General features: G+C 43.7%; 1 protein-coding gene and 1 long non-coding RNA gene across 2 annotated transcripts in view; one reads left to right on the top strand and one right to left on the bottom strand.

The window, feature by feature from the left end:
- The window catches only part of LOC309664564, a 251,474-nt gene that overhangs the window by 103,365 nt on the left and 135,416 nt on the right, over positions 1 to 12,693 (top strand). The gene's annotated exons all lie outside the window — the stretch shown is intronic.
- ERCC6L2 (ERCC excision repair 6 like 2) overlaps positions 3,185 to 12,693 on the bottom strand; it is a gene marked incomplete at its 3' end in the record, with an annotated part of 201,751 nt that continues 192,242 nt past the window's right edge. Inside the window, exon 20 of the mRNA XM_082469555.1 lies at positions 3,185 to 8,242. Within this exon, the coding sequence (XP_082325681.1) occupies positions 8,110 to 8,242 (133 nt within the window). The remainder of the gene's footprint in view (positions 8,243 to 12,693) is intronic.

Here is a 12,693-nt window from a genome sequence, read left to right as displayed (position 1 = left end):
TGTTTCTCCTCCTTTCCTGCCTTTCTGTGGACTTCGTTGGACATTCCATCACTCAGGAGTATTCCCTTAGGCTGGTGGCAGTGGGTCGTGATGACTTGAAACAGTAAGAACTCTGGTGGAGAGCAGTGATTAAGCTCACAGTCTATAGGGGATGGGGGGCTTCCTCTGTACTCCCTGCCTCCCCCTGACACTGGTCTTTGGGGATTGACTCTGCTTCACTTTTTTGGTTCTGATTTGAGAATACCAAAGTTGAGGCCAAGGTGTGAAACAGTCTAATGAGGCAGGGAAAAGATATTCCAGAAGTAGGGAAATGATCACTAGGAGGAAAAAGACATGGGCTCAGTTCCTCAACACTTGGGCCTTTAGCCATCAAATGTTCTCTAGCTTTCCATCCCTTTGAAGGGAGGTAAAAAACAGATGCTGAGAAGTGAATCCATTCATCATCAGGAGTACCATGCCTGTAAAAACCTTCCTCAACCTGAAACATTTCCAAAAAGGGAAATTTTACAGACTCGCTAGGGAACATAATAGAATCTGGAACTGGGAAAGCAAGTGAAAAGAAGCAAAGGTCACTGCCTTCAGGAGAGCAATATTGGGGAAAGGAGACATCCCAAAAGAGTGTTTTTCATATGGAAGAGGACGTGCGGAGAGCTCAGGTCATACATCTCCAGAATGAGGTCACTTCAGGTGATTTGCTGGGAACCAAGAAGACCTTATATGATCTGGGAATATCTTTAATGAAAGCATCACTGGCAATGATTTTACACAGAGGAAGTGTTGGTTAATATTTCTCATCTGGAGCCCAGCTGGAACAGGATGGGGTGCAGGAAGGAGTCCAGGGATATCTAGAAGGGCCTCTTTCCTGGATGAGAAAACAGCATCACCATTTTGCAAATAGGAAGTGAAACATAAAGAAAGCAGGGACCACACCAGATTTAAGTTATACAATCAGAATTCCAGAGCCCATATCAACACTATACCCACTAGCCCCTGACCCCAGAGGCCATGGGAAGGAAAAAAGTAAAAGGCATAGAGATAAGGCCTAGCTTAGACTGGACTGTCATGTCTAGGGTGGCTCACCTTGGCTTTCTCTGTTGGGACACTGAGGCCAGCCTTTTTGTTCTTACCTAAAACAATGCATATTTATAATAAACACCAGGGTAGCCAAGGGGTGGAATGAAGACTCTAAGGGGTCCCCTTTACACAGTGTGCAGAGGACACAATATGACAAGAGTGTCTAGAGCTGTGCCCTGTGGGGACCCTGGGGCTTTGGTCTGTCCCCAAGGTGTTATAAGCAGGATATTTTTAAATACCTTAACAATTTTCTTACATGTTAATTACATGTTGATTTAAACAGTGCAAGAAACAAAACAAAAAAAAGTGATAATGACCTAGAATTCCACCTGTTAACTATTGAGAATATTTTCACATCTACTCTCCATGACTTAAAAATATACTCTAACTCACATACACACACACAGAGGCACATATAATTTCTTCAAAAATTGAGTTTCACAGTACGTGTTCTTTTTTTTTTTAACATCTTCATTGGAGTATAATTGCTTTACAGTGGTGTGTTAGTTTCTGTTTTATAACAAAGTAAATCAGCTATACATATACATATATCCCCATATCTCCTTCCTCTTGCATCTCTCTCCCACCCTCCCTATCCCACCCTTCTAGGCAGTCACAAAGCACCAAGCTGATCTCCCTGTACTATGCAGATACTTCCCACTAGCTATCTATTTTATATTTGATACTGTATATATGACCATGCCACTCTCTCACTTCCTCTCAGTTTATTCTTCCCACTCCCAGTGTCCTCAAGTCCATTTTATACGTCTGCCTCTTTTTTCCTGTCCTGCCCCTAGGTTCTTCAGAACCTTTTTTTTTTTTTAAGGTTCCAAATATATGTGTTAGCATACGGTATTTGTTTTCCTCTTTCTGACTTACTTCACTCTGTATGACAGACTCTAGGTCCATCCAGCTCACTACAAATAACTCAATTTTGTTCCTTTTTATGGCTGAGTAATACTCCATTGTATATATGTGCCACATCTTCTTTATCCATTCATCTGTCAATGGACACTTAGGTTGCTTCCATGTCCTGGCTATTGTAAATAGAGCTGCAAGGAACATTGTGGTACATAACTCTTTTTGAATTATGGTTTTCTCAGGGTATATTCCCAGTAGTGGGATTGCTAGGCTGTATGGTAGTTCTAAGTTTAGTTTTGTAAGGAACTTCCATACTGTTCTCCATAGTGGATGTATCAATTTACATTCCCACCAACAGTGCAAGAGGGTTCCATTTTCTCCACACCCTCTCCAGCATTTACTGTTTGTAGATTTTTGGATGATAGCCACTCTGACTGGTGTGAGATGATATGTCATTGTAGTTTTGATTTGCATTTCTTTAATGATTAATGATGTTGAGCATTCTTTCATGTGTTTGTTGGCACTCTGTATATCTTCTTTGGAGAAATGTCTATTTAGGTCTTCTGCCCATTTTTTGATGGGGTTGTTGTTTTTTTTGATATTGAGTTGCATGAGCTGCTTGTAAAATTTGGAGGTTAATCCTTTGTTAGTTGCTTCATTTGAGAAGATTTTCTCCCATTTTGAAGGTTATCTTTTTGTCTTATTTATGTTTTCCTTTGCTGTGCAAGATCTTTTAAGTTTCATTAGGTCCCATTTGTTTATTTCCATTTCTCTAGGAGGTGGGTCAAAAAGGATCGTGCTGTGATTTATGTCATAGAGTGTCTGCCTATGTTTTCCTCTAAGAGTTTTACAGTGTCTGGTCTTAAATTTAGGTCTTTAATCCAATTTGGCTTTATTTTTGCATATGGTGTTAGGGAGTGTTCTAATTTCATTCTTTTACACGTAGCTGTCCAGTTTTCCCAGCACCACTTATTGAAGAGGCTGTCTTTTCTCCATTGTATATTCTTGCCTCCTTTATCAAAAATAAGGTGACCACATGTGCGTGGGTTTATCTCTGGGCTTTCTATCCTGTTCCAGTGATCTATATATCTGTTTTTGTGCCAGTACCATACTGTCTTGATTACTGTAGCTTTGTAGTATAGTCTGAAGTCCAGGAGCCTGATTCCTCCAGCTCTGTTTTTCTTTCTCAAGATTGCTTTGGCTATTTGGGGTCTTTTGCACTTCCATACAAATTGTGAAATTTTTTGTTCTAGTTCTGTGAAAAATGCCAGTGGTAGTTTGATAGGGATTGCATTGAATCTGTAGATTGCTTTGGGTAGTAGAGTCATTTTCACAATGTTGATTCTTCCAATGCAAGAACATGGTATATCTCTCCATCTATTTGTATCATCTTTAATTTCTTTCATCAGAGTCTTATAATTTTCTGCATACAGGTCTTTTGTCTCCTTAGGTAGGTTTATTCCTAGGTATTTTATTCTTTTTGGTGCAATGGTAAATGGGAGTGTTTCCTTAATTTCACTTTCAGATTTTTCATCATTAGTGTATAGGAATGCAAGAGTTTTCTGTGCATTAATTTTGTATCCTGCTACTTTACCAAATTCATTGATTAGCTCTAGTAGTTTTCTGGTAGCATCTTTAGGATTCTCTATGAATAGTATCATGTCATCTGCAAACAGTGACAGCTTTACTTTTTCGTTTCTGATTTGGATTCCTTTTATTTCTCTTTCTTCTCTGATTGCTGTGGCTAAAACTTCCAAAACTATGTTGAATAATAGTGGTGAGGGTGGGTAACCTTGTCTTGTTCCTGATCTTGGTGGAAATGGTTTCAGTTTTTCCCCATTGAGGACGATGTTGGCTATGGGTTTGTCATATATGGCCTTTATTATGTTGAGGAAAGTTCCCTCTATGCCTACTTTCTGGAGGGTTTTTATCATAAGTGGGTGTTGAATTTTGTTGGAAGCTTTCTCTGCATCTATTGAGATGATCATATGGTTTTTCTCCTTCAATTTGTTAATATGGTGTATCACATTGATTGATTTGCGTATATTGAAGAATCCTTGCATTCCTGGGATAAACCCCACTTGATCATGGTGTATGATCCTTTTAATGGTGCTGTTGGATTCTGTTTGCTAGTATTTTGTTGAGGATTTTTACATCTATGTTCATCAGTGATATTGGCCTGTGGTTTTCTTTCTTTGTGACATCTTTGTCTGGTTTTGGTATCAGGGTGATGGTGGCCTCGTAGAATGAGTTTGGGAGTGTTCCACCCTCTGCTATATTTTGGAAGAATTTGAGAAGGATAGGTGTTAGGTCTCCTCTAAATGTTTTATAGATTTTGCCTGTGAAGCCATCTGGTCCTGAGCTTTTGTTTGTTGGAAGAGTTTTTATCACAGTCTCCATTTCAGTGCTTCTGATTGGTCTGTTTATATTTTCTATTTGTTCCTGGTTCAGTCTTGGAAGGCTATACCTTTCTAAGAATTTGTCCATTTCTTCCAGGATGTCCATTTTATTGGCATATAGTTGCTTGTAGAAATCTCTCATGCTCCTTTGTGTTTCCACAGTGTCAGTTGTTACTTCTTTTTCATTTCTAATTGTATTGATTTGATTCTTCTCCCTTTTTTTCTTGATGAATCTGTTTGTCTGTTTTCTATATAGTAGTTTGTATTTGCTAATCCCAAACTCCCAGTTTATCACTCCTTCCCCCTATCCCCTTTGGTAACCATAAGTTTGTTTTCTATGTCCATGAGTCTGTTTCTGTTTTATACATAAGTTCTTTTGCATCATGCACATCATTTTTAGTGCTTGCTTAGTATTCCATCCCAGGGATGTATCACAACCTTCAAGTGGGTAGTATATTAGACTAATAATTATAATCAGAGCAACACATTTTTGAGTCTCCTGGGCAGAGCCAGAACAGGGCTCTCTGTTAGACATCCATCTTTCAGCTCCCAAATTTTCAGAAAGAAATAGGGGTCTATACAAAGGAGGACTGGGAAAAACAGTGGTCCCATGCCAAGTAAACACTGAATCCTGTTTAAGAATTCCTTATTTCTGATGGTTCCCTTAAGCTTCAGTGAAATTAATGGCTTCCTGGAATAGATAATTTCTAAGTGAGATAACGCATTTAAAGTGATCTGTGAGATATAAAATTGCTATATAATCCTAATAATAATGATAATGGTAACAACACAATAATAATAGCATTTTTATTATAAATTAAGTTCTAGACTATGGGTCTACAGTGGGAACCTATAGAAGATTTAGAATTACACAAAGCAATAGCTTGTTTCACTTTAGCTGTTTGTGCTACTGAAAGATTGGGACAAAATAAATGCTTAATAAATTAAATCATACATTCACACTTAACTTGGAAATGGCTCTATTTTCCTTTCTGATTGGTGTTCAATTTTCTCTGCTCTTAAAACTTTAGTTTTAAGTTCTCCCGAGATACTAAGGTTTGGCAAACACTTAAACCTTCCAGGGGAACCTCCTAAAGGATTGGTCTAAGTGCTGGGCATCCTGTTTGCCACCTTCCCCCTCTCGCCATCCACCCTCACCCTCCCAACTGACCCCATCCTAGGAGTCTGGCTTGTATGGACTGCCTTCTACAGCTGCCAGTTCCTCAGGCTTCTGGGTGGGCTTGGCCAATGGGGGCCCCAACAGGAGATGGGGGGGGGAGAGGGGTCCAGGGTATTCATTTCTCTGGCTTCCTCCCTGCAAAGTCACCTCTCAGGAAGGCATCCTCCACACAACTCTCTCCTTCCAGGAGCCCATAACTTCTCCTTTCCTCATCCCATTTGGTCTGGTGGTAATAACAGCTCCACTGCCTTAGCCTACACCTTGTAAATAGTACCTTTGTAAAGAAACCCTATTCTAATTGTTGTAATTTGTGTGTGCCTTCTCTTTCCTGTTGGGTCCCTGTCTGATAAAGTCTGGAGGGTTCAGGAATCATTTGACAGTAGATTGCATCCTTCCTTAATTTGGTGGCTAGAATCCAGTGGAGGCTTTGCTATTTCTTTCAAGGGCTCTGTGAATTAAAGATAAGGACACACAAAAGAGGAAGGGCATCAAGGATCTGGGTGCTAGACAGAAATGGCAAAGCCATCAGTGGTAGAAGATCATAGTGGTTAGGCGTGTAAGCTTTGGTGCCATACTGCCTGCATTCAGATAAAGCACTGTGCTCACTGTGGTAACCAGCCTCGATGATGGCCTCCAGTGATCCTGCCTCCTGCATTCTGGCCCTGTGCAATCCTTCCCTTTGAGAGTGGGAGCATGTGACTTCTTCTAACTAACAGAATATGCCATTTTTGTGATTATGTTGCATTAGATTGTAACTTCTTTGCTAGCAGACCCTCTCTCAGGCGGGCTTTGATGATGCAAGCTGCCATGCTGTGAGTCATCATAAAAAGAAGCCCACGAGGCAAGGAAATGAGGTGGTATTTGGCCAACAGTCAGCAGGGAACTGAGGCTTTCACCCCAACAGTACTCAAGGATCTGCCACCTCCAAAAACCCTGTGAGTTTGGAAGCAAATCCTTCCCCAGTCAAGTCTCCAGATGAAACCCCAGCCCTGGCTGATACCTTGATTGCAGCCTCATAAGACACCTTGAGCCAGATCACTCAGCTAAGCTGTGCCTGGTTCCTGACACAGGAATAATAAATAATATCAGATAATAAATGAGGTAATAAATGAGCCTTGTTTTAAGCCACTGAATTTGTGGTAATTTGTTAGGCAACAAAAGATAATGATATACTTACTAACTGTGTGACTGTAGGGAAGTTACTAAACCAATTTATGTCTTAGTTTCCTCATCTTTAAAACTGGAATTAGGATAATAATTATACACTTCTGCTTTGTAGGGCTGGGGTAAGAATGAAATGGGTGAGCTGTAACATGCCTAAAGCAGCACCTGTCATAGAGGTGGCTGATCACATAAATGTTGGCTAATATTTTTAGAGCAGACCATGTAGTCCCTTCATGGATATGCCACCTTCCTTGGTAATAAGATTCAGTTGACCCTGAGCCCCAACTTTCCTCCCTCATTTGTCTCTTTGCTAAGTCTGGCCTTTAATAACAGATTTTCACAGAGCAGAAAGCTTTTGCAACTTTGCAGAGCCCTAGAGCATGAAAACATTGCCCTGAACTTTTTCTGAGACTCAGTCACCTGCTCTGTCATCCTCTCTATGCATTCTTCCCTGTTGTGATTTCTGAATTCCTTAGAAAATCAGCTGGAGACACAGTTTGGCTGACTTGTGGAGCTCTGGATCAGAGCACAAATCTGGATGTTTGTTTGGTGGCATTTATTATAATGCATCCCTCTAGGGGCCAGCAGAGCATCAGAGATCCGTGGCATTTGGACAACACAGAGGAGGGTCTTCAGCCCTGCATCTCCCAAAACAAAGTGTTCAGCTCCTTAAGTGCCATTTCACTGTTCTGCCCAGACCTTGGATCCTTCTCTCTTCCTGCGTCTGATAGACTTAAGATTTCAAGGATCTTTTCCTGTCGGTCCTCTTTCCCCATACCTTCTCTCCATACACTCCAAACTTTCAGATCCATCTTCTTACCAGAGTGAGGCCTAGGCCTCCAAGCTCCTTCCCTTCTCCTTGTACCCACCCATGCTCCTTTTTCTTCATAGAATTTTACCTTTCCATCCAGTAAGCCCTCTCTGATCCAGATTCACTTTTACCTCCTGTTCCTACCTACCTAGATTTGGTGGACATGGGTTTTCCCCATTGTTCCAAAAGCCACCCCCCCAAATAAACACACATAAACCTATGCACATATGTGGGATATACTGCCCCACATGCTGTGGGAGAGCAAACAGACCAAAAGAGGAAAAATGACTCTTCAAATTAGCCTCCAGCTAGTGGTCGTCACCCCAGGAGTAAAATCCAGGTGTCCCGACCCAGAGTAGACACTGTCAGACAACAGATCTGACCTGTCAGCTGGGTCTAGTCAGCTGTGCGATAGTTTTGGTTATTTTTGACCCCGTGGGGTAGGGGCAGAGCTGGATGTGGGCAACAATCAGGAAATATGGGCTGACTCAGAGGGCAGGGAAATTAAGTAGTTGGAGCACATTTGGAAAAACAGCCCACACTTTTGGGTGGAGCCTTTCTGGGAGGTGCATTTCATGCATTTCACAATAGCTGTTTACCTTTTAGTGTGCTGCCAGCTCTCAGGGACTCCACCGCATGTGTTCTGTTTCAGAGCCAGGGAAAATGATTCTATTCATTGCCAATCGTGGTTTTTTAACATGTGAGTAAGCAGCTCCCCTGCATCTTTTAAATCTCCCTTCACTGAGTGCTGGGCTGCAACACAGAGGAGAGAAAGGGGGAAACATAGAGGGGATTTGTCCACAGGGATAATTTATTATTAGCAGCAGCACTGCTTTCTCCCTTTTACCCCCCTTTTTTGTGGGGTGGTGGGTAGACACTACAGTCCTGTGTGTGGGTGGGCAGATGAGTGAGTGGATAGATAGACGGAAGAGGGAGTTTCCTTCTTGGGATTCTCATAATCGGTCTGTGGTTTACATCCCATTCATCTGGAGGGCACCGGGATTAATCAGAAACAGCTCGAGCTGAAACTGCCTCTACTGTCACAAACATGCTGAACTCCGTCAGGGTCTCTTATCTCCTTCCCACCAATCAACTCCTGCTCTATTTTAAACAAAACTCCCTCCAAGTGCCCTTAATCTCAGGTAACCACCACATACAATGCTCATTATTTAAACTAAAAGCAGTACGTACATAGAGTAACAAAACAAAACAAAACAGTACAGAGAAGTGTACGATAAAATCCCAGCTGTTCCCCCCAAAAGAAACTTTCAGAGATTGGACATTTACAGAAAAATGTCAGCTCCTAAACCAGGAAAGATTATATACTTTTTATTTATATAAAAGTAATTTCTCTCTATCCACAACTCTGGCCCTTGCTGATTTTACTTTCTACACATTAGAGCTCTTTCAAATTAGCATGTGATCACTCTAGTTCATTCTTTATAATGGCTGTATTGTATTCCATCATATGGTTGCATCTAATTTATTCAATCAGTTTTCTGTTTATAGTTGTTGTGGTGATTTGCAGTTTTTCACGTGGCAGCTTCAGTGGCAGAAGTCTCCTGACTGGAATGCGGGCCCTGGCAGTCATTGGCATGTTGGTCCTGCTTAAGGAGTCTGCCAGCCAGGCGCTGAGCCCACGGACTCTCAGAGATGTTCCCTCCTGCAGCGAGGCCCCACCACAGGAGGGACAAGACCCAGGCACTGCATGCTAAAGAGGTGCAGAAAAAGGTAATTGGGCTCCAACACACAAGACCTCCAGAGGGAGCAGGGAGAACATTCTCTGGGAGCCTGAGCCATGGGCTCTGGTCCTACCTCTACAGAAGAGTAAGAAACACAAGGGGCATGGACCAGCAATTCATTGTGCTCTGACTCTGAGCCAGCCACTTTGCACAGGCCGTGGCCCCTCCTCCTCATCACAGGGGGAGGTATCATCAGCCCCTATGGGTGTGGGGACTGAAGCACCGGTGCTAGGTCGCCTGCCATGGGTCAACACTATTTTTGTCCTAGTGGCACATGCCAGGGATCGCTTCTCTGTTAATTCCAAGTTTGAAATTCTCTTCTTCCCAACCTCACTTTGCTCTCCTTTTAGCCACTCTTTTCTTTTTTTCTGCCCTCTCTTTTCTGGATAAACTAAATGAGGCCAAGAAGTTTTTATTGAGCACCTGCTCTTTGCAGAACACTTCTTTTTCTCCTTATCCTGTAGCTTCCCAAATGGGAGGCACCGTTGTCTAAGAGATTCCATGGTCTCAAATCATGCCCATTGGGCCGCAGACTCAAGAAGTCTGTCTTCTTGATGCTCAACATCACTAATTATCAAGGAAATGAAAATCAAAAGTACAATGAGGTACCACCTAATACTGGTCAGAATGGCCATAATTAAAAAGTCTACAAATAACAAATGCTGGAGAGGGTGTAGAGAAAAAGAACCCTCCTACACTGTTGGTGGGAATATAAATTGGTGCAGCCACTATGGAAAACAGTATGGAGGCTCCTTAAAAAACTAAAAATAGAGTTGCCGTATGATCCAGCAATCCCACTCCTGAGCATATGTCTGGAGAAAACTCTAACTCAAAAAGATACATGCACCCCAATGTTCATTGCAGCACTGTTTACAATAGCCAGGTCATGGAAGCAACCTAAATGTCCATCAACAAATGTATGGATAAAGAATATGTGGTACATATATATAGTGGAATACTACTCAGCTATAACAAAGAATTGAAATAATGCCATTTGCAACAACATGGGTGGACTAGAGATTATCATACTAAGTGAAGTAAGTCAGAAAAAGAAAGACTCACAGACAGAGAAAACAAATTTATGGTTACCAAAGGGGAAAGAGTTTGGGTGAGGGATAAATTAGGAGTTTGGGATTAGCAGACACAAACTACTATACAGAAAATAGATAAACAATAAAGTCCTACTGTATAGCACAGGGAACTATATTCAATATCCTGTAATAAACCATAATGGAAAAGAATATGAAAAATAATAGTATATATATGTATAAGTGAATCACTTTGCTGTACACCTGAAACTAACACAATATTGTAAATCAATTATACTTCAATTAAAAAAAAACAAAAAGAAGTCCAACTTTCCAAGGTCTCCTTGGGAGGAAATCACAGGATGCCCTCCTGACATATAGGACAAGTGGCTTGAGGAGGGGGCCTGGTAGTGACGTGGGTCCTCTCTGCCTTCACGGGTCTCCTGCCAATGCAATGAGCCCAGGGCTTCTCCAGGTTGCACTCTGAGCTTCAGTGCTGAGTGTATCAGAGGCTGGGATGCTGGAGGCTGCACCAGGGCTCAGGCCACAGGGGGCTTGGAGGGGAGGGAACTTAGAGATCCCTGGGGCAGGGTGAAGACAGCATGCTGGTTTCTCCAGGGGCCGTATACTGAAGGAGGAAGGATATGCAGTCAGAAGTCAGACACCCATGTCCTGTCCCCACCGCCACCCCACCAGTCCCCATGGGAAATGGGCTCTGAGAGGTGGATTGACAGCAGGTAACACAGCCCCAGGCCCCTTGTTCCCATCGAACTCCTGGGTTGTTAGCAAGGCTATGGGAGCTCCCCAAAGTGCTTCAAAGTTTGAATGAGGCAGGCATTCATTGGGCAGTTGCTGAGGCCAGGCACTATCTAAGTCGGGCCCTTTTCTAAACCCCATAACAGCCCTGCAAGTCAGCTATCAATACTCACATTTTACAGATAGGAAGATAGAAGCTAAAGTAAGTCAACTGTGTGCTCCAGAACCCGGAGCACGTATAAGGCAGGCAGACAAACTGTGTGAGCCCAAAGCGGGGAGGAAACCTGGGTGGCAGCCTCGGGTGACCAGGAGGTGGCTCTGGCTGGGGAGCGAGAAGCAGCGGCATTATAAGAGCCCTTTGGGCCTTGTCTTCCTTGAATGGGGCTATTTACTGGTGAATCCATAACACTGGAGCAGATTGGACGCTGACAAATCCCTTGGCAGGCTTTCCCTAATGGAACATCCAGAGAGAAAAAGTCCCCTGTCTTCCTACATGTCCCTTGTAACCTCCTCCCCACCACGGGGACCTTGTTTGCTCTGGCAGACAGGGAGCCCATTCAGAGTCCTGGGGTGGCACAGGCAGAGTCTGGCCTGGGAGCCTGGACCCCACGCCTGGTTAGGGGGGTTGGAGTGGCCTCTGGAAGCCTCCTTTGGCTCAAGTGGGGTTGGGCGCTGACCTTATTCTGGCCGATGAGAAGGACTGACTTTACGGTTCTGTCTTGCCCCATACACCAGAAAGCCACTTTGAGCTGGTGGAATGGGGCCTCGTGGGCGGGTGTCTGGTGCCATCCTGCCGTGGGAGGGTGGCTGCAGGGAAGGCGATTCTAGAGCCATCAGCAGCCCCAGAGGGTGCCAGGCCGCGTCCACAGGGACAATCTTAGCTGTACCTGCTTGGGACACCACAGCTACCCAGTTTAGCCTTTTATTTATGCTGCAATCATAGAGCTTTCTTTCTTATACAAGGAGGGGCTGCCCAGAGCTTTTTATTTTTCCGAGGGTGGGAAAAACGACCTTACCTTAGGCTCAGACCACATCTGATTATGAAGGGGCTCTGAGAGAATTACACTCAAGCTGCCACACAAACTGCCCCCGGGCTCTCCCTGCCTTGGAGGCCTTGGAGGCGAGACAGGCCCTCATTCCCAGCTCCAGGCACAGGCAGCTCAGCCCCGCCCAGGGCCAGCCCCTCAGAGGAATGTCAAGGTCACTGTGAGGAAGGAACATTCACAGCTTTTCCCCTGGCCACAACTGCGCACGACTAGTTGAAGCTTATTATGTTTAAATATTCGAAAATGCTTCTCTAAATACGGCGGCTTGTTTGCTTTTGCTGATAGTAACAGTCTACCCACAGAGCCCTTTCAAACCTCAGCGGTGTTTGGGAAAGTGGACAAGGGACTCATTCAGTGACGTGCAAGTTTGACCGGAGCCAGGAATGAAGCCTGGATTTCATGAAATGAGGAGTAGCCTCAGACCACACACAGAGATGGTTCTGAACCGGCGGTGCCTGCCCTCCCCCCTGCCCCCATCTCACACACACACACACACACACACACACACACACTCCCCTCTCCTCGCCCTGACAGAGGGCCCCAACTGACAGCAGGAAAGCTCATTGGCATCCACAGCCAAATGTGAAGGGGTGTCCCAGGCTTAGGCGGCCCTTTGTTAGCAACAAGCTGAT

Source organism: Balaenoptera physalus (assembly GCF_965194825.1).
Source record: "Balaenoptera physalus genome assembly, chromosome: 7".
NCBI lineage: Eukaryota > Metazoa > Chordata > Mammalia > Artiodactyla > Balaenopteridae > Balaenoptera > Balaenoptera physalus.
The sequence above is the reverse complement of the archived record's forward strand: the minus strand, read 5'-3'. Positions and strand labels throughout refer to the sequence as shown.